Below are 19,034 nucleotides of genomic sequence, written 5' to 3' on the forward strand. Positions count from 1 at the left end.
TATACAATACACAGAGCAGGGTACAATGCAGAGATAGCTATACAATACACAGAGCGGGGTACAATACAGAGATACCTATACAATACACAGAGCGGGGTACAATACAGAGATACCTATACAATACACAGACTGCCATACAATACACAGAGCTGGGTACAATACAGAGATAGCTATACAATACACAGAGCGGGTACAATACAGAGATAGCTATACAATACACAGAGCTGGGTACAATACAGAGATACCTATACAATACACAGAACTGGGTACAATACAGAGATAGCTATACAATACACAGAACTGGGTACAATACAGAGACACCTATACAATACACAGAGCTGGGTACAATACAGAGATACCTATACAATACACAGAGCGGGGTACAATACAGAGATACCTATACAATACACAGAACTGGGTACAATACAGAGATAGCTATACATTACACAGAACTGGGTACAATACAGAGATACCTATACAATACACAGAGCAGGGAACAATGCAGAGATAGCTATACAATACACAGAGCGGGGTACAATACAGAGATAGCTATACAATACACAGAGCGGGGTACAATACAGAGATACCTATACAATACACAGAACTGGGTACAATACAGAGATAGCTATACAATACACAGAGTGGGGTACAATACAGAGATACCTATACAATACACAGAGCTGGGTACAATACAGAGATAGCTATACAATACACAGAACTGGGTACAATACAGAGATAGCTATACAATACACAGAGTGGGGTACAATACAGAGATACCTATACAATACACAGAGCTGGGTACAATACAGAGATAGCTATACAATACACAGAACAGGGTACAATACAGAGATAGCTATACAATACACAGAGCTGAGTACAATACAGAGATACCTATACAATACACAGAGCTGGGTACAATACAGAGACAGCTATACAATACACAGAACTGGGTACAATACAGAGATACCTATACAATACACAGAACTGGGTACAATACAGAGATAGCTATACATTACACAGAACTGGGTACAATACAGAGATACCTATACAATACACAGAGCTGGGTACAATACAGAGATACCTATACAATACACAGAGCGGGGTACAATACAGAGATAGCTATACAATACACAGAACTGGGTACAATACAGAGATACCTATACAATACACAGAGCTGGGTACAATACAGAGATACCTATACAATACACAGAGCGGGGTACAATACAGAGATACCTATACAATACACAGAACTGGGTACAATACAGAGATAGCTATACATTACACAGAACTGGGTACAATACAGAGATACCTATACAATACACAGAGCAGGGTACAATGCAGAGATAGCTATACAATACACAGAGCGGGGTACAATACAGAGATGCCTATACAATACACAGAGCGGGGTACAATACAGAGATACCTATACAATACACAGACTGCCATACAATACACAGAGCTGGGTACAATACAGAGATAGCTATACAATACACAGAGCGGGTACAATACAGAGATAGCTATACAATACACAGAGCTGGGTACAATACAGAGATACCTATACAATACACAGAACTGGGTACAATACAGAGATAGCTATACATTACACAGAACTGGGTACAATACATAGATACCTATACAATACACAGAGCTGGGTACAATACAGAGATACCTATACAATACACAGAGCGGGGTACAATACAGAGATAGCTATACAATACACAGAACTGGGTACAATACAGAGATACCTATACAATACACAGAGCTGGGTACAATACAGAGATACCTATACAATACACAGAGCGGGGTACAATACAGAGATACCTATACAATACACAGAACTGGGTACAATACAGAGATAGCTATACATTACACAGAACTGGGTACAATACAGAGATACCTATACAATACACAGAGCAGGGTACAATGCAGAGATAGCTATACAATACACAGAGCGGGGTACAATACAGAGATAGCTATACAATACACAGAGCTGGGTACAATACAGAGATACCTATACAATACACAGAGCGGGGTACAATACAGAGATACCTATACAATACACAGAACTGGGTACAATACAGAGATACCTATACAATACACAGACTGCCATACAATACACAGAGCTGGGTACAATACAGAGATAGCTATACAATACACAGAGCGGGGTACAATACAGAGATAGCTATACAATACACAGAGCTGGGTACAATACAGAGATAGCTATACAATACACAGAACTGGGTACAATACAGAGATAGCTACACAATACACAGAGCTGGATACAATACAGAGATACCTATACAATACACAGAGCGGGGTACAATACAGAGATAGCTATACAATACACAGAGCTGGGTACAATACAGAGATACCTATACAATACACAGAGCGGGGTACAATACAGAGATACCTATACAATACACAGACTGCCATACAATACACAGAGCGGGGTACAATACAGAGATAGCTATACAATACACAGAGCGGGGTACAATACAGAGATACCTATACAATACACAGAACTGGGTACAATACAGAGATAGCTATACAATACACAGAGTGGGGTACAATACAGAGATACCTATACAATACACAGAGCTGGGTACAATACAGAGATAGCTATACAATACACAGAACAGGGTACAATACAGAGATACCTATACAATACACAGAGCGGGGTACAATACAGAGATAGCTATACAATACACAGAGCTGGGTACAATACAGAGATACCTATACAATACACAGAGCGGGGTACAATACAGAGATAGCTATACAATACACAGAGCTGGGCACAATACAGAGATACCTATACAATACACAGACTGCCATACAATACACAGAGCTGGGTACAATACAGAGATAGCTATACATTACACAGAGCTGGGCACAATACAGAGATACCTATACAATACACAGACTGCCATACAATACACAGAGCTGGGTACAATACAGAGATAGCTATACAATACACAGAGCGGGGTACAATACAGAGATAGCTATACAATACACAGAGCTGGGTACAATACAGAGATTCCTATACAATACACAGAACTGGGTACAATACAGAGATAGCTATACATTACACAGAACTGGGTACAATACAGAGATACCTATACAATACACAGAGCAGGGTACAATGCAGAGATAGCTATACAATACACAGAGCGGGGTACAATACAGAGATACCTATACAATACACAGAGCGGGGTACAATACAGAGATACCTATACAATACACAGACTGCCATACAATACACAGAGCTGGGTACAATACAGAGATAGCTATACAATAAACAGAGCGGGTACAATACAGAGATAGCTATACAATACACAGAGCTGGGTACAATACAGAGATACCTATACAATACACAGAACTGGGTACAATACAGAGATAGCTATACAATACACAGAACTGGGTACAATACAGAGACACCTATACAATACACAGAGCTGGGTACAATACAGAGATACCTATACAATACACAGAGCGGGGTACAATACAGAGATACCTATACAATACACAGAACTGGGTACAATACAGAGATAGCTATACATTACACAGAACTGGGTACAATACAGAGATACCTATACAATACACAGAGCAGGGAACAATGCAGAGATAGCTATACAATACACAGAGCGGGGTACAATACAGAGATAGCTATACAATACACAGAGCGGGGTACAATACAGAGATACCTATACAATACACAGAACTGGGTACAATACAGAGATAGCTATACAATACACAGAGTGGGGTACAATACAGAGATACCTATACAATACACAGAGCTGGGTACAATACAGAGATAGCTATACAATACACAGAACTGGGTACAATACAGAGATAGCTATACAATACACAGAGTGGGGTACAATACAGAGATACCTATACAATACACAGAGCTGGGTACAATACAGAGATAGCTATACAATACACAGAACAGGGTACAATACAGAGATAGCTATACAATACACAGAGCTGAGTACAATACAGAGATACCTATACAATACACAGAGCTGGGTACAATACAGAGACAGCTATACAATACACAGAACTGGGTACAATACAGAGATACCTATACAATACACAGAACTGGGTACAATACAGAGATAGCTATACATTACACAGAACTGGGTACAATACAGAGATACCTATACAATACACAGAGCTGGGTACAATACAGAGATACCTATACAATACACAGAGCGGGGTACAATACAGAGATAGCTATACAATACACAGAACTGGGTACAATACAGAGATACCTATACAATACACAGAGCTGGGTACAATACAGAGATACCTATACAATACACAGAGCGGGGTACAATACAGAGATACCTATACAATACACAGAACTGGGTACAATACAGAGATAGCTATACATTACACAGAACTGGGTACAATACAGAGATACCTATACAATACACAGAGCAGGGTACAATGCAGAGATAGCTATACAATACACAGAGCGGGGTACAATACAGAGATACCTATACAATACACAGAGCGGGGTACAATACAGAGATACCTATACAATACACAGACTGCCATACAATACACAGAGCTGGGTACAATACAGAGATAGCTATACAATACACAGAGCGGGTACAATACAGAGATAGCTATACAATACACAGAGCTGGGTACAATACAGAGATACCTATACAATACACAGAACTGGGTACAATACAGAGATAGCTATACATTACACAGAACTGGGTACAATACATAGATACCTATACAATACACAGAGCTGGGTACAATACAGAGATACCTATACAATACACAGAGCGGGGTACAATACAGAGATAGCTATACAATACACAGAACTGGGTACAATACAGAGATACCTATACAATACACAGAGCTGGGTACAATACAGAGATACCTATACAATACACAGAGCGGGGTACAATACAGAGATACCTATACAATACACAGAACTGGGTACAATACAGAGATAGCTATACATTACACAGAACTGGGTACAATACAGAGATACCTATACAATACACAGAGCAGGGTACAATGCAGAGATAGCTATACAATACACAGAGCGGGGTACAATACAGAGATAGCTATACAATACACAGAGCTGGGTACAATACAGAGATACCTATACAATACACAGAGCGGGGTACAATACAGAGATACCTATACAATACACAGAACTGGGTACAATACAGAGATAGCTATACAATACACAGAGTGGGGTACAATACAGAGATACCTATACAATACACAGAGCTGGGTACAATACAGAGATAGCTATACAATACACAGAACTGGGTACAATACAGAGATAGCTATACAATACACAGAGTGGGGTACAATACAGAGATACCTATACAATACACAGAGCTGGGTACAATACAGAGATAGCTATACAATACACAGAACTGGGTACAATACAGAGATAGCTATACAATACACAGAGCTGAGTACAATACAGAGATACCTATACAATACACAGAGCTGGGTACAATACAGAGATAGCTATACAATACACAGAACTGGGTACAATACAGAGATAGCTATACAATACACAGAGTGGGGTACAATACAGAGATACCTATACAATACACAGAGCTGGGTACAATACAGAGATAGCTATACAATACACAGAACTGGGTACAATACAGAGATAGCTATACAATACACAGAGCTGAGTACAATACAGAGATAGCTATACAATACACAGAGCTGAGTACAATACAGAGATAGCTATACAATACACAGAGTGGGGTACAATACAGAGATACCTATACAATACACAGAGCTGGGTACAATACAGAGATAGCTATACAATACACAGAACTGGGTACAATACAGAGATAGCTATACAATACACAGAGCGGGGTACAATACAGAGATACCTATACAATACACAGAGCGGGGTACAATACAGAGATACCTATACAATACACAGAACTGGGTACAATACAGAGATAGCTATACAATACACAGAGTGGGGTACAATACAGAGATACCTATACAATACACAGAGCTGGGTACAATACAGAGATAGCTATACAATACACAGAGCGGGGTACAATACAGAGATAGCTATACAATACACAGAGCGGGGTACAATACAGAGATAGCTATACAATACACAGAGCTGGGTACAATACAGCGATAGCTATACAATACACAGAGCTGAGTACAATAAAAAGATACTCAATGGAAATTCCTGACTTATAAAAGGACAGTAGGCATGTGCAAAACCTGCTGAAACAGGACACATTTAAATCCTGCCCCATTTTTTAATGTGCCTAGATGTTCACAAGTAAGCTTCTCCAAACACTTCTGCAAATACATATCCCCCCCCCCCCTCCTCCATACACACTGGTGGGCGCTGACCAAGTGCCCCTATGGACGAGCCTCCCCTGCTAATCACTATACTATAATTTAGACATTACTCGGCCACTTGCACCCAGAGACATTCTGGGGACTGGGATGTTTAGAATCTGTTATCAGAATTACATATTATGAAAACAGCCAGCCCCGCTCCGTTGGTACAACAACTGTGTGAAACCATTCCTGCAATAAGATCACAAACTGCCTCCCCATGATAGCTATTCACAGCGAGATATTACACTTTGTGCAATGGTGCATTCTCTGAGCTGTGCTCTCAGCTCTCAAAAACATGGGAAGAAAATTGGATGTTCGCATTATCAGGGTTATTCACCAAAGTGAAATTTACATTTCTGGCAAAAATAGCTCAACTGAAAAATAATTGGAAAGATTCTAAGAGTCAGCTTTGTTTTCAGACGGACTATTTTGGCCTCAGTTTTTTACATTCACTTTGAATACCTGTCAAGTCACTGATAAATAATCCGACCAGACATATCCCTGCGATCAGTGCATTCACATAAGCAAAGCTTGTCTCACAATGGTCTGACGGTTTGGTTTTATGATTTTGGATTATTTTGGATTTTAGAATCTCCCTAAATGTAATGGGTAATCCAAATGTGGATCCCTTGGCTGGTGTTCCTAGTGTGAAACCTTGGGCAATCCAGATGTTTTGTACTACATTACCCATAGTGCTCTCACAGCCATAATTCTGGCAAAGCATCAAGGGCGATGTAGTCCACATTACCTGGACTGCCGAAGGTTGTCTAGAGAATGCCAAAATCACTGTCTGGGGACTGGGTTTCTGTATCCGTCATGATCCATATGTGTAATGTGATTTAATAACCAAATGTTCTGGTAGCCACTTACCCGGCAGCGTAACTGGTTTTGGGCTCTGCTTTGATGGGGAGACCTGGGCCACTCATGCACATGTTCCCGGGGTATCCTTTGGGGTTTAGCATGGCATTGTTGTTGTTGCAGTTGAGGTGTGACTGAAATGGGGGTCCTCCACAGTTTGCCCCCATACTGGGCCGTACTGCCATCTGCTGACCCATATGGAGAACCCCACCGGAGCTGGTACTGGGAGCATGGCTTATGCTGGTGATAATGGGTAGATTTACGCCGGAAGGACCACAAGCCTGAGGATTGGCATAACCTGCAGAGCCAGAAATGTCTGGGAAACAGCTGGGAGAAATTAAACAAAGAAACGGTCAGGATACCTGCAGAGTTTGAGATAGGAATAAATTGCACATACACAAACAGTGAGTGAGTTACGGACTGGGCTGACAGAGGCAGAACAGAATTCAGAAAATTCCACAACTCAAGTCATGATTTATTGGATTTTTTTAGAATGTACTATTTATGACTTAGATTTTGACAACCATTTTTATTATTTTCATGTGACAACACTGAAGAAAAGACACTCTGCTACAATGTAAAGTAGTAAGTGTGCAACCTGTATAACAGGGTCAATTCGCTGTCCCCTCCACATAACTCAACACACAGCCATTAATGTCTAAACCGTTGGCAACAATTATACCGGCTGCACACTTACTACTTTACATTGTAGCAGAGTGTTGTCATAAACAGATTGGTGTGCATAAAAACAATAAATATTATAAAACCCACTGATAATACTCGGACCCCACACACGTGACACTGGGTGATTAATATTACATACAGCGATAGGAAGGAAGTTAGGTGCCAAATTAAAACAATGATCTGTGGCAAAACAGTGCAGGGAAATTCACAACAAATATACTTGCACAAACAGCTTCAGAGTCATCAAATCTACAAATAAATAGACAGAAAAAAAACTAGTGCAATATGTAAAATAAAATCACAATTGATAAAAAAAATATGGACACTTTGGGCCCGATTTGGACATTTCCACCTGGGGGTGTACTCACTTTTGTTGCCAACAGTTTTGACATTAATGGCTGTGTGTTGAGTTATGTTGAGGGGACAGCGAATTCACACTGTTATACAGGCTGCACGCTTACTACTTTACATTGTAGCAGAGAGTCATTTCTTCAGTGTTGTCACATGAGAAGATATAATAAAATATTTACAAAATGTGATGGGTGTACTCACTATTGGGAGATAGTGTGTATAACGAAATAAAAATATCTTTAGCACCAAATCTGATTAACCTGCCAATAATTAGCATTTGTGCCAATACTGTCGGCACAGAGAAGTCGCAATGGATGATGTAAATAGGAAGAGACAATGCCCAGTTTGTGACATTTTAGTTTTATTTTACAATTTATTGTCAGATCGTAACTTTCCATGTGCTACAGATAACGCCCGTTATAGGACAGCGGAGAATTGTGCAGCAATAAACTGGATCTGAGTCTATTTTTAATTTTTATTTTTTGTCGGTAAATATTTAAAATGAATGGTCTCACGGCTGCCCCGCTTTTATCATGGAAACACTTTTATAATAACATGCAATATATTCCGGTAGTTTAAACTAATAATGAAGCGTGAGGCTCAAAGAGCAGGGTGGAGATAGATACAGAGACATTTCCACTATCTGCACGATACTCTTTACCCTGGTTTGTTTTGCTATTTATACCCCATGGTTGTACAAAGGAGCGTCCAGCAGGATAATACATCAAGAAACGTTGAAAGCCCCAAATAGCGCCAGCTCGGAGCAGAGTGGGCATAGGGGGCAACATGATGGGGACTTAGCTAACAAACTAAACATTTATTATGGTTTCTGTTGAGAGAAGCTAGAGGGGGATTTAAAGACCAACTTCACACATTTTGTTGTTACAGAAGTTGTAGATACATGTAACAGCTAACCAGCAACAGGTGTTTAAGAAACACAGTCAAGAATAAAGTTGTTTTAAAAAACAATACTAAACAGGAAGGATAAATTGGCAGATTGGTCATTGTTATCCAATAAAAGCTGTTTCCAAGAGTCCAACTTGGAGTAAAAGGGATTAAAAGCAGTCAGGGGGTTCCTAAGTCCGTATAAATAAAGCACGTTACTGTAAGGAGACGTCTAAACAGCCAGAATTGGATATATCTATAATTAATAATAATTAACATATCCCTGCATTAATGAACATAGGAAACATATTTTACACCTGTGCAAACTAGATTTCATAGCAGTTTGCAGAATTCTGTCTCAGTCACTACATGGGATTAGAAGCAAATGTAGCAGTAAGTATGAGTAGTTCTATAACCGACCTCTGGTCCAATTTGCCCCATGTATAATAATAATTTTGGGGGGTTGTTTTTTCCCCCACAAGGTATATACTTTGACCATAGGTTTATGTATGGTTTCTGGTCACTGGGATTGATATTCCCATTTCTATTAAGAGTCTTTATAATAATCAAGTTTGTCCCTTTAAATGTATCTGATGATGTAATTGAATTCTCGTGGTTGGATTTCGTATATCTTTGGATTTTCGTATTTCATATTTCTTGTCAATATTCCTATCTAACTATTTATATTATGGTGCCTAACTATTATAGATTATATACTTTATATGTTTCTTTTTTTTTTTTTAATTCTTTATTTATTATAAGGTTACAACATAACATACATCAGTAACAATTTCAATAGAGACCATTAGGAGCACGATAAGGCGGGCATAAAGACATATAGTTTGCAAACGAGTATATTATTAACATAGCATAACCTATTGCGTTAGGTAAGTCAGATTGTGTTTCCGCCCCGACGTGCCACCCAGGTTCAAGGTGCTCCACCTTAAAAAATTTTTAATTGTAAAACGAGAAAAGAGAAAAGAAATAGACTCGGTTGGTCCAAACGCCTGATACGAAGTAACCAGGAGGACGTGATGACGGCATCTGTTGAGCTTTGTGGTATTGAAGTATGTTTCCCCACTCCCACCTCAAGGGAAAGGCAGCCTCAGTAAAGGTGCGGTTTAACCATTTTAAGCTCCGGCAGTAATAGCTCCGTGGAGGTAGTGTGAGGATTGTGCCGTCAGATAGTGGGGGATATAGGGACCATATGGAGTCAATAGTGGAAATGTAGCGACAGAAAGATAGAAAGAGGAAGGGGGGGGGGTGGTAAGGGGGATCAGGAAAGGGTTTTAGGGGGGGAGGGGAAGGGAAAAGGGGGTGCCGGGACCCGTCAGCTCTTTTGGACATTTAAGTATCAGTACCCGGGGGCATTGGATGGACCCAATTTTGATGGCGGAAAGGCGAGTGACATTGGTGGGGTATCTTATAGCTTGCTAATTTCCGGGTCGGGTCCCCATACTTCCGTACAGGAGAGAAAAGTCAGGAGTATCTACCGGTGCAGACCCGTCGGGGGGGGTGGGGCGGTGGGGGATAAACCCACTCCCGCCCTCTCAACCGCCCACCCCGCTATCTATCCATGGAGCCCAAACCCTCTCAAACTTCGCATGTGTGCCTCTGACCTTGGCCGTCAGTTTGTCCATTAGGAATGTATCTTTAATCTTGTGTAGGACCATGTTTAGTGGGGGGGTAGTATTTTGTAGCCACAGTTGTGCTAGGGCTCGTCTAGCTGCCAAATTAATTTTATGAATTAGTAGCTGTTCCGTTCTGGACCAGCCTTCCATAGGCCTGGCCAGAAGGAAGACCCAAGGGTCCAGGGTGATTTCTCTATCGAAAATAGTCTTCAGTACCTCTGCTATCTGTTTCCAGAATTGCTGAATCATCGGGCATTCCCACCACATATGCATGTAGGTTCCTTTATTGCCACAACCTTTCCAGCATAAGTCTGTGGGGGTTCTACGCATCCTATGAAGTTTAACCGGAGTGGTGTACCACCTAAACATAGTCTTGTAGGCTTGTTCCTGCATGGAGACACATACCGACGAAGCCGCAGCGGCCTCCCAGATATCCTGCCAGTCCACCCCTTCAAGCTCTTCGCCCAGATCGGCCTCCCACTGTGCTACGTAGGTGAGTGCTCCCCACTCCGATGTGGAGGTACTTAAGTGAGCGTATAAGGCAGTGATAAGGCCTTTCGGGAATTGCTCCTTCAGGCACATGTTCTCGAAGTATGTAGGCGGTGTTAATGCTATAGCCCGGATCGCTGGTGTTTGAGCGAAGTCTCTAAGCTGCAGATACCGGAAGAAGTCAGAGGGGCGTAAAGTCGCCCTAGTCTTTAGTTCCTCAAACTGAATTATCGAGCCATCTTCGTATAGATGACATAGACGTTTGAGTCCCGTGCTTTCTATGCCCCTAAAGTCCCCAGCCGTCAGCCCTGGGCTAAAGGCCGTATTTCGTAGGTAAGGAGTTAACGGGGAGGACTGCGTGGAGAACCCGTATTTAAGCGATGTAGCATCCCAGAGTTTTATAGAGTTCGCAATGGCCGGGCAGTGGATGCGTGGGAGTGGTCTGTTGGCCTTGGGGACCCACATAAAGAATTGGGGGATGTCGGGTCCCATGAGGGATGATTCCAGATCCACCCACCTCCTTTCGTTCGGAGGAGAGTGCCATAACGCTATTTGCGTAAGCTGGGCTGCCAAGTAATAGTAGTATAGGTTCGGTAGGCCTAGTCCGCCTCTAGATCTTGCCCTGTATAGAATATTTCGAGATACTCTGTGTTTCTTGTTTTGCCAAACAAACTTCCCTATGGCTTGCTGGAGCGAGCCCAGGTCGGACCTAGTCAGTTTGAGCGGCAGAGCTTGAAATAGGAAAAGGATCCGTGGGAGCACGTTCATCTTCACCGTGTGGATCCTACCTATCCAAGAGATCGGTTTATCCTGCCACCTGTCCATATCCGCTATTAAGGTGCGGATTAAGGGTGTATAATTCTGTTGGTGTAGGTGGGTCGGGTCCGCTGTCAGCCGAACCCCTAGGTACTTGATATTGTCTCTGGCTATAGGAATCTTATATGTCTCCCTTAGGTGTTCCACGTCAGAGTCGCGCATATGGATCGGGAGAGCGCTTGATTTGGTGAGATTCACCTTATAGCCGGCAAGCCTGCCATAGGAGTCCAACACCTCCATCAGAGCCGCCATCGAAGCCCCTGGTTCAGTCAAGGTCAGCAAGACGTCGTCCGCAAAGCCGGAGACCACGTATCGCTGGCCTCCGATCTGAATTCCTTTAATTTCCTGAGTGTCACGTATTGTTTGCAAAAGGGGCTCCAACGACAGAGCGAACAGCAGTGGGGACAACGGGCAGCCCTGCCTCGTTCCATTGCTTAAACTAAATGGTATAGTTTTTGACCCTGCTATCCGAACCCGCGCCTGCACGTCGGTATACATTGCCCCAATTGCAGTCAGGTAGGTGGCCGGAAGGCCAAAGTGCCGAAGGACTTCAAATAGGTAAGGCCATTTGACTCTGTCAAAGGCCTTTTCCGCGTCTAGCGACAAGAGCAGCGTTGGGATCTCTTTATCTACCTGTCTCCAAATGAGGTCAATGTTACGTCTAGTATTTTCGAATAATTGCCTACTAGGAATAAATCCCACCTGGTCTGGATGGATTAGCTTTGTGAGGAAAGGGTTCAATCGGGTAGCCAGGATCTTAGCCAGGATTTTTGAGTCGTGATTGATTAATGAGATTGGGCGAAAGTTCTCCGGAACTGAGTCATCTTTGCCAGGCTTGGGTAGCAACACCATGTCGGCCAGAGACATGTCCCTGTCCGGAGTGCCGCCCTCCATAAGGTCATTAAATAAGGTCTCTAAGTGGGGTGTAAGTTCGTCACGAAAGATTTTATAGTAGCTACCTTCAAAGCCATCCGGGCCCGGAGCTTTGTTACCCTTCAGAGCGGTTATTGCCGCGTCAATTTCTTCGGCCGTGATCCGCGTGCCGAGGATCGCGGAGTCCTCCCTCCCTAATCGTGGAAGAGTCAATCGAGACAAGAATTGCTTAGTTTCCTTGGTGTCACGTTGACGTGTCGCCTCGTCGTCGTTCGAATGGTTGTAGAGATTGGAAAAGTAGCTTGTAAAGACCTGAGCTATGTCGGTGGGATCTGTACAGTTCCCACCCGAACTGTTTTTAATACTCGTTATATGCGAGTGGCCCTGTCTCGGGCGAAGAGTTCTGGCTAGCAGTGTGTCCATCTTGTTAGATTTTTCATAATAGGTCCTCTTGGACCACATTATAGCCCTGGCCGTGTCGTCCAAGAGTGCCTCGCGGACCGAAGCCCGCAGGTCTTGTACGCCCGTTAGTGTAGTAGGCGACGGGGCAGCCTTGTGTTTTTCCTCGGCCCGTCCCAACGCTTCTAAGAGAGATGATATTAGTTGCGATTTGCGCTTTTTCTTCAGTGTGGCTTCGCGAATCAAGATACCGCGGATAACCGCCTTGTGGGCGGCCCACACCGTGGCCGGGCGGAGGCCTGACTCTGTTTCCCTAGTAAAATATTCTGACATTTCCTTCCGAACTACGTCCACCACTGCCAGATCTTGTAGCAAAGAAGTATTTAACTTCCAGGACCATGGGGACGCTACGCATAAGTTGTCCAAGGTCAGTGTGACCTCGGCGTGGTCGGACCAGGTGATAGAGCCGATCGTGGCGCCCGTAACCTTTGACGCCGAGTGAGAGTTCACTAAAAACATATCGATCCTAGAATAGGTGTCGTGGGGTGTTGAATAGAAAGTGAAGTCGCGGTCTGCAGGATGATGTGCCCTCCAGATGTCTAAGAGGCCCGTCCGGAGGATAAAGGACTGGAGAATCTTATCTTGTCTCCCTCTTCCGTGTGATCGCGGGAGGCCGCAGCCCCGGCTCCGGTCTGCGGCCGGGCACGGGGCGGCGTTAAGGTCGCCACCCACAATCACCATTCCGTGTGGTAGATCCTGTACCAACTGGGCCATAGCATCCCAGAATTCAGTAGAGGGGTCATTAGGGGCGTAGATATTCAGAAAGTGAGTCGTATGGGAGTATAAAGTTCCTGACACCAGTACAAAGCGGCCTTTTGGGTCCGCCTCAACTTTCCCCACTTTAAAAGGGCACCTGTGGTGTATAAGTACCGCTACACCACTACGTTTGTTCAGAGCCCTGGCCTCGTGGACTGTCCGGAACACATGATCTTTTAGGGCGAATTTCGCCGACGCTGGAATATGTGTCTCCTGCAGGAATGCAATGTCCGTGTTTAACCGCTTAAGATCTCTGAACATAAGGCGACGCTTGTTCGGAGCATTGAGGCCCTTGACATTCAAAGATATTAATTTCAACGGCATCGCGATAGGGAAAGGGTAATGCGTATTTTACGTGCCGGGTCCCCCAGGGGTCCCTGCGTATATTGCGATGAGGTTATCAAAAACATAGAGCGGCAGTATGGGTCTCGCCCACTGTGTCCGCGTGGCATGTAGCATGTACGGGTACCTGCGTCCCCCTTGAGGGCGTAAGGGAGGGCGAGAGGGAAGGGGGGGAGGGAGAGGGAAGAAAGCGTAGAAGCATAGAAAGGAGAAGGTATAAGAAAGAAGAACAAGCGAGAGAACTTTCGCCTGGGCTTACCCATTGCCAGGACAACTTGGGGTGTATACTGAGGTGACCCCAGAGCACAAAAAATGCCCCAGAGTAGCCCAAGCATAGACCAACTGTAGTAGGCACCATAAGGTGCCCAAATTAATATATTGTGGACAAACACTTTATTTAAACAATCCAGGGGGAGCGGAGCTCCTCCACCCCAGAACAAACCCCAGCATCACCCATTGTCATCCCTAGGGGGGGGGGGGGGAGAGAGTGAGAGAGTATGGGTATTAGGCATATCTCCGTTGAATCGACCCCTCTCCCTAATTAGTAACTGGAGGTCTTATCTGGGGGCGCCCCGCGGGGCGAATATGTATACTTCGAAACATAATCCCCCTTAAACAGGCAGGGGAGCGGATACGCTCAAGTGCAGCTAAAAATAACCGAAAATAATAATACTGCACGTGGGAAATGGATATATTCAGGCGGCCCAGGCCCAGGATAGAGCTCCAGACCCAGTGGCAACAGTACCCATTGGTGACCCTCAGTATATAGTCAGCGGGCCGGATTAAGAGGGCGAGTGAGAAGTGTTGTGTTGTACCCACCCGCCCACCCAGACGAGGGGGGGGGGGGGGGGGGGGGGGGGGACGGACGGAGAGAAACAAAAATAATGCTGCACACAATGTAAAGTCAGTAAAACGCATAGATTGCTTCCCATGAGTACCGTGAGGCATAGATGCGACCTAGGCAACAAATGGGCCGCCAAAACACATCCCCCATCTTAAACGCTAGCATTCCCAGTGGCAGCAACCATAACGGGGAATAGACACACTTTAACATAGGGCAGGGGCTAGTAAGGGCCCCAGCAATCAACCGGGCACGTCACCCGCCACCCGCCGCCCCCTCGCCCGGGTTGGAACAATGGAACATGTAGGTATCAGGGAAACAATGAACAATGAGTAATGAGTAATGAACAATGAATGAATAAATAAGGGGAACAGTTTGCCGCTATGAGTCCTGCTGAGTCCGCAAGGGGGGTAAAAACGGGCCGGCTCGAGTCCAAAAAATTAAGCATTCGCAGCCCACTACTGCATGTCAAGAGAGCGAGAGGGCCGGGGGAAAGCGTTTTCGTGAGTTAGTTAGTTAGTGGGGTGGGGAGATGATGGGAAACCTCACAGCCCTAGCCCACCCCAGAAACAGAACCCACCCGCAGAGGGGACAACGGTCGGACCATGGGAACCCCCCCCAAAATAAGAAAAAAAAAGTTTAAAAAAGGAAAAAAAGGGGGGGGGGTAGCAAAACATTACAAAAACATTATCAAAAAAGGGGCCACCCTCCCAACTTGCAAGAACCCTCCCGGATCCGCTCACCACTCTGGGACACGTACAGCAGGGCTCCCGCCGCCGCCAGGACTCCGACCTCCTCATTCGCCCGCCGAAAGCCAGTCGCGTGGAAGAGGTGCAAGGACCTCCGTCGCTGCCACCGGAACCGTAAAGCCAAGAGGGATATCGATCCCCAAGCCTGTTAAGAAGGCAGTCGGGTCGCCATCAGGAGCGAGAACTCTAGTGCGGCCGTCTTTGAAAGCCAGTAAGCGGAAGGGATGGCCCCAGGCGTACCTAATGGAGTGTTTCTGCAATATTTCGGTAAGTGGGCGCCATTCCCGCCGACGCTGTAAGGTAGCAGGGGTGAGATCTTGGAACAAGGCTACCTCCACCCCGTTGTGCGTTATCGGGCGGCCCCTTCCACACCTCATTACGGCCTCTTTAGTTTGGAAAGAGAGAAATTTCACAATTACATCCCGAGGCCGTCTGTCATCGGCTCTCCTGGCCCGGAGAGCTCGGTGTGCCCTTTCGATATGCCATAGGTGGTCCGGTATATCAGGGAGAAGCGGGCGGAATATAGCCAACACAGTGTCGGCGAGGGAGCCCTCTCCATCTTGTTCAGGTAGGCCGCGAAGGCGAACGTTATTGCGCCGCGATCTGTTACCTAAATCCTCAATCGCCGATGTAGCCGCATGAAGCTGGGTTTTCAGGCTATTGATTTGGGCAGCTGCTTCGTTGTGGGCGATCACAGTGGATTCCATCCTGTGTTCCAGCGTCGTCGTCCGAGCACCCAAGGCCTGAATTTCCGCTTTGACCTCAGCGGTGTTGCGGACCATTTCGGCAGCCAGGTAAGTCCGCACTTCAGCCAGTTTAGCAAGTATCTGGCTGGCCTCGGGTTCTGCTCCCCCCATTGCCACGTTGCCGCCTGGGCTCGAAGGTGATCGCGGCGTATTTTGGCCGTCCCGGCCGCCATCTTGTGAGCTCAGGCGCATAGCTCGGGAGGCCGCAAATAACTCGGAGACTGTAGTAGCCGAGTCGGTCCCCTTCTTGGTCTGCCTCCTTGGGGCCTTCTTGTCCATCTTAGCTCCCTTACCGGAATATATATGTTTAAAGTCTGTCCGTGCAAATGTTAGCGATTGGCACCGTGGTTACAGCGGAGCTCTAGCCGAACACGTCCAGCTCGGCCGGCTGCAAACCACGCTTTTATATGTTTCTATAGATTGCTTTTCACACACATATGCATATAAACTGCAGTTATCTGGTTAAATGTATTTGACCAATTTCCCTGAATTAGGGTGTTTTCCTTTAATGTTTAATTACTTTACTTAATTGCTGAGGGTATTTAAATCCAGTCCTGTCTGCAGCTACTTAGTCTTGATAAAGTCCCGTGTGTGGGACGAAACGCGTAGATGTGGCTGTAGTTTACGTCTGGACCTGCTGTTTTCCCGGCTGCCGACTTTTTATTTAGTTTTATCCTCATTTTTCAGTTATTGTTTTATTTTTATTTTATTTTTGTTCAAGAGAGTCCTTTAATGTATCCTGCTCAGGACCTCTGGAAGGAGGGTTTTTCAGTCCTTGCTGACCGCCGCTTTCTTTCCTCTATACCGCGGTCTTTTTGTGAAGGCTCCGACCGCATCAGCTGCACCTTTGGGTGGTCCGTTATATCTACACCGCGGTCTTTTTCGAAGATCCCGACCGCGGCATCCTTTATTGCCATCTAACGGAGGTCTGCTACTTCGAACTCTCTGCAATTTTCTATAATTTTCATCACTTAATCTTCATTTAACTTTGTTTTTTTTCCAGTACGGATTCTCATGATATATACCTCGGTGGGGGGCCCACACCGAGGCAGGTATTTAATCAATTTATTATTTTTCATATTACATATTTGAGTGTTTGACTATACTTCTTCACACTTGTTTAGTTTTTACAATACTTTATTCTGGTGCACATTTTCGTATATATTGTAACTACTTTGCTTTTTATTGTTGTATCATCTATTAGGCAGCCGGTTGATACTCTTTACACTATGCATAAAATGTATCTATAATATAGAGTTCATTTGTGCATTGTTGTAAACAGTGGGTTCAGGTTTTATTTTTTATTTTTATTATCCTATTATTGTATGTCTTGATTGATTTATTTATATGGATTTATTTTTATAAAGTGATTTTTATGAGTTATTACTCAATACATTTATTACGCATTTCATATTGTATTTACTCTGAGCGCACATACTATTTTGACTTTTGAGCTTCCACTCAGTTTCAGACGCTTGTTATATGTATGTAGCTGCCACCCCTTTTTTAAAATAGTTGTGGTTTATCACACCTTGTATCTACTTTTCTGTAGTTCTATAGCTCCCCAATCGCCTCCTCATGTTTATAGTATAACAACGTCTGCATCCAGATAAATGGCTCAGCCAATCAATGTCACCTAGCCTGAATGAAACTGACATTGATCATTCAGAAATGTTAAAGGGTTACTCCAGGCACCATCAGCACTTCAGTGCAGAAATGGAGATTAACCACGCTGCTGTTGGAGGTGTAACTTGATTGGGTTTTTGGTTGGAGCAATCAACGCGTTATCAATGCAGCTAAGGAGAGAATGGTCCCTTCATGCTGGGAAGACCCTCGGTTTCTAGAAAAAGGTTTGATTTCAGGAAGCATACACCACTAGAGCCAGCTGTAAGAATATCTGTTGGAAGAAGGCTACTAATTGGGATCTTGGGGGGAAAAACTCTTCAAGGGTGCAATGTCTGAAAATGTGTATAGTGTTTCAGCTTTCCCATTTTTTTAATCTTGCTGCCTAACATAAAGTCCGATTTACAACTGGAGGCGGAATGCATTGATTAAACAGTAATTTCGTATTTTTCGTTTTAAATGGACACTATAGGTATTCAGACCACATGATCTCAGTGAAGCGGTCTGGTCGGCGTGGCCGTGTCTGTTCAAGCTGGCAATGTAAACATTGTCATTCAGAAGGAACACT

General features: G+C 44.2%; 2 protein-coding genes across 5 annotated transcripts in view; one reads left to right on the plus strand and one right to left on the minus strand.

Moving 5' to 3' along the window:
- Nucleotides 1-19,034, plus strand: part of TMEM258 (transmembrane protein 258) — a 455,842-nt gene that overhangs the window by 56,169 nt on the left and 380,639 nt on the right. The window lies entirely within an intron of this gene.
- MYRF (myelin regulatory factor) overlaps nucleotides 1-19,034 on the minus strand; it is a 169,602-nt gene that overhangs the window by 39,899 nt on the left and 110,669 nt on the right. For all 4 annotated transcript variants that reach the window (XM_063437751.1, XM_063437749.1, XM_063437750.1 and 1 more), the window contains exon 3: nucleotides 7,234-7,548. In XM_063437751.1, the coding sequence (XP_063293821.1) occupies nucleotides 7,234-7,548 (315 nt within the window). The remainder of the gene's footprint in view (nucleotides 1-7,233; nucleotides 7,549-19,034) is intronic.

The sequence above is a fragment of the Pelobates fuscus genome, chromosome 12 (assembly GCF_036172605.1).
Source record: "Pelobates fuscus isolate aPelFus1 chromosome 12, aPelFus1.pri, whole genome shotgun sequence".
Classification (NCBI taxonomy): Eukaryota; Metazoa; Chordata; class Amphibia; order Anura; family Pelobatidae; genus Pelobates; species Pelobates fuscus.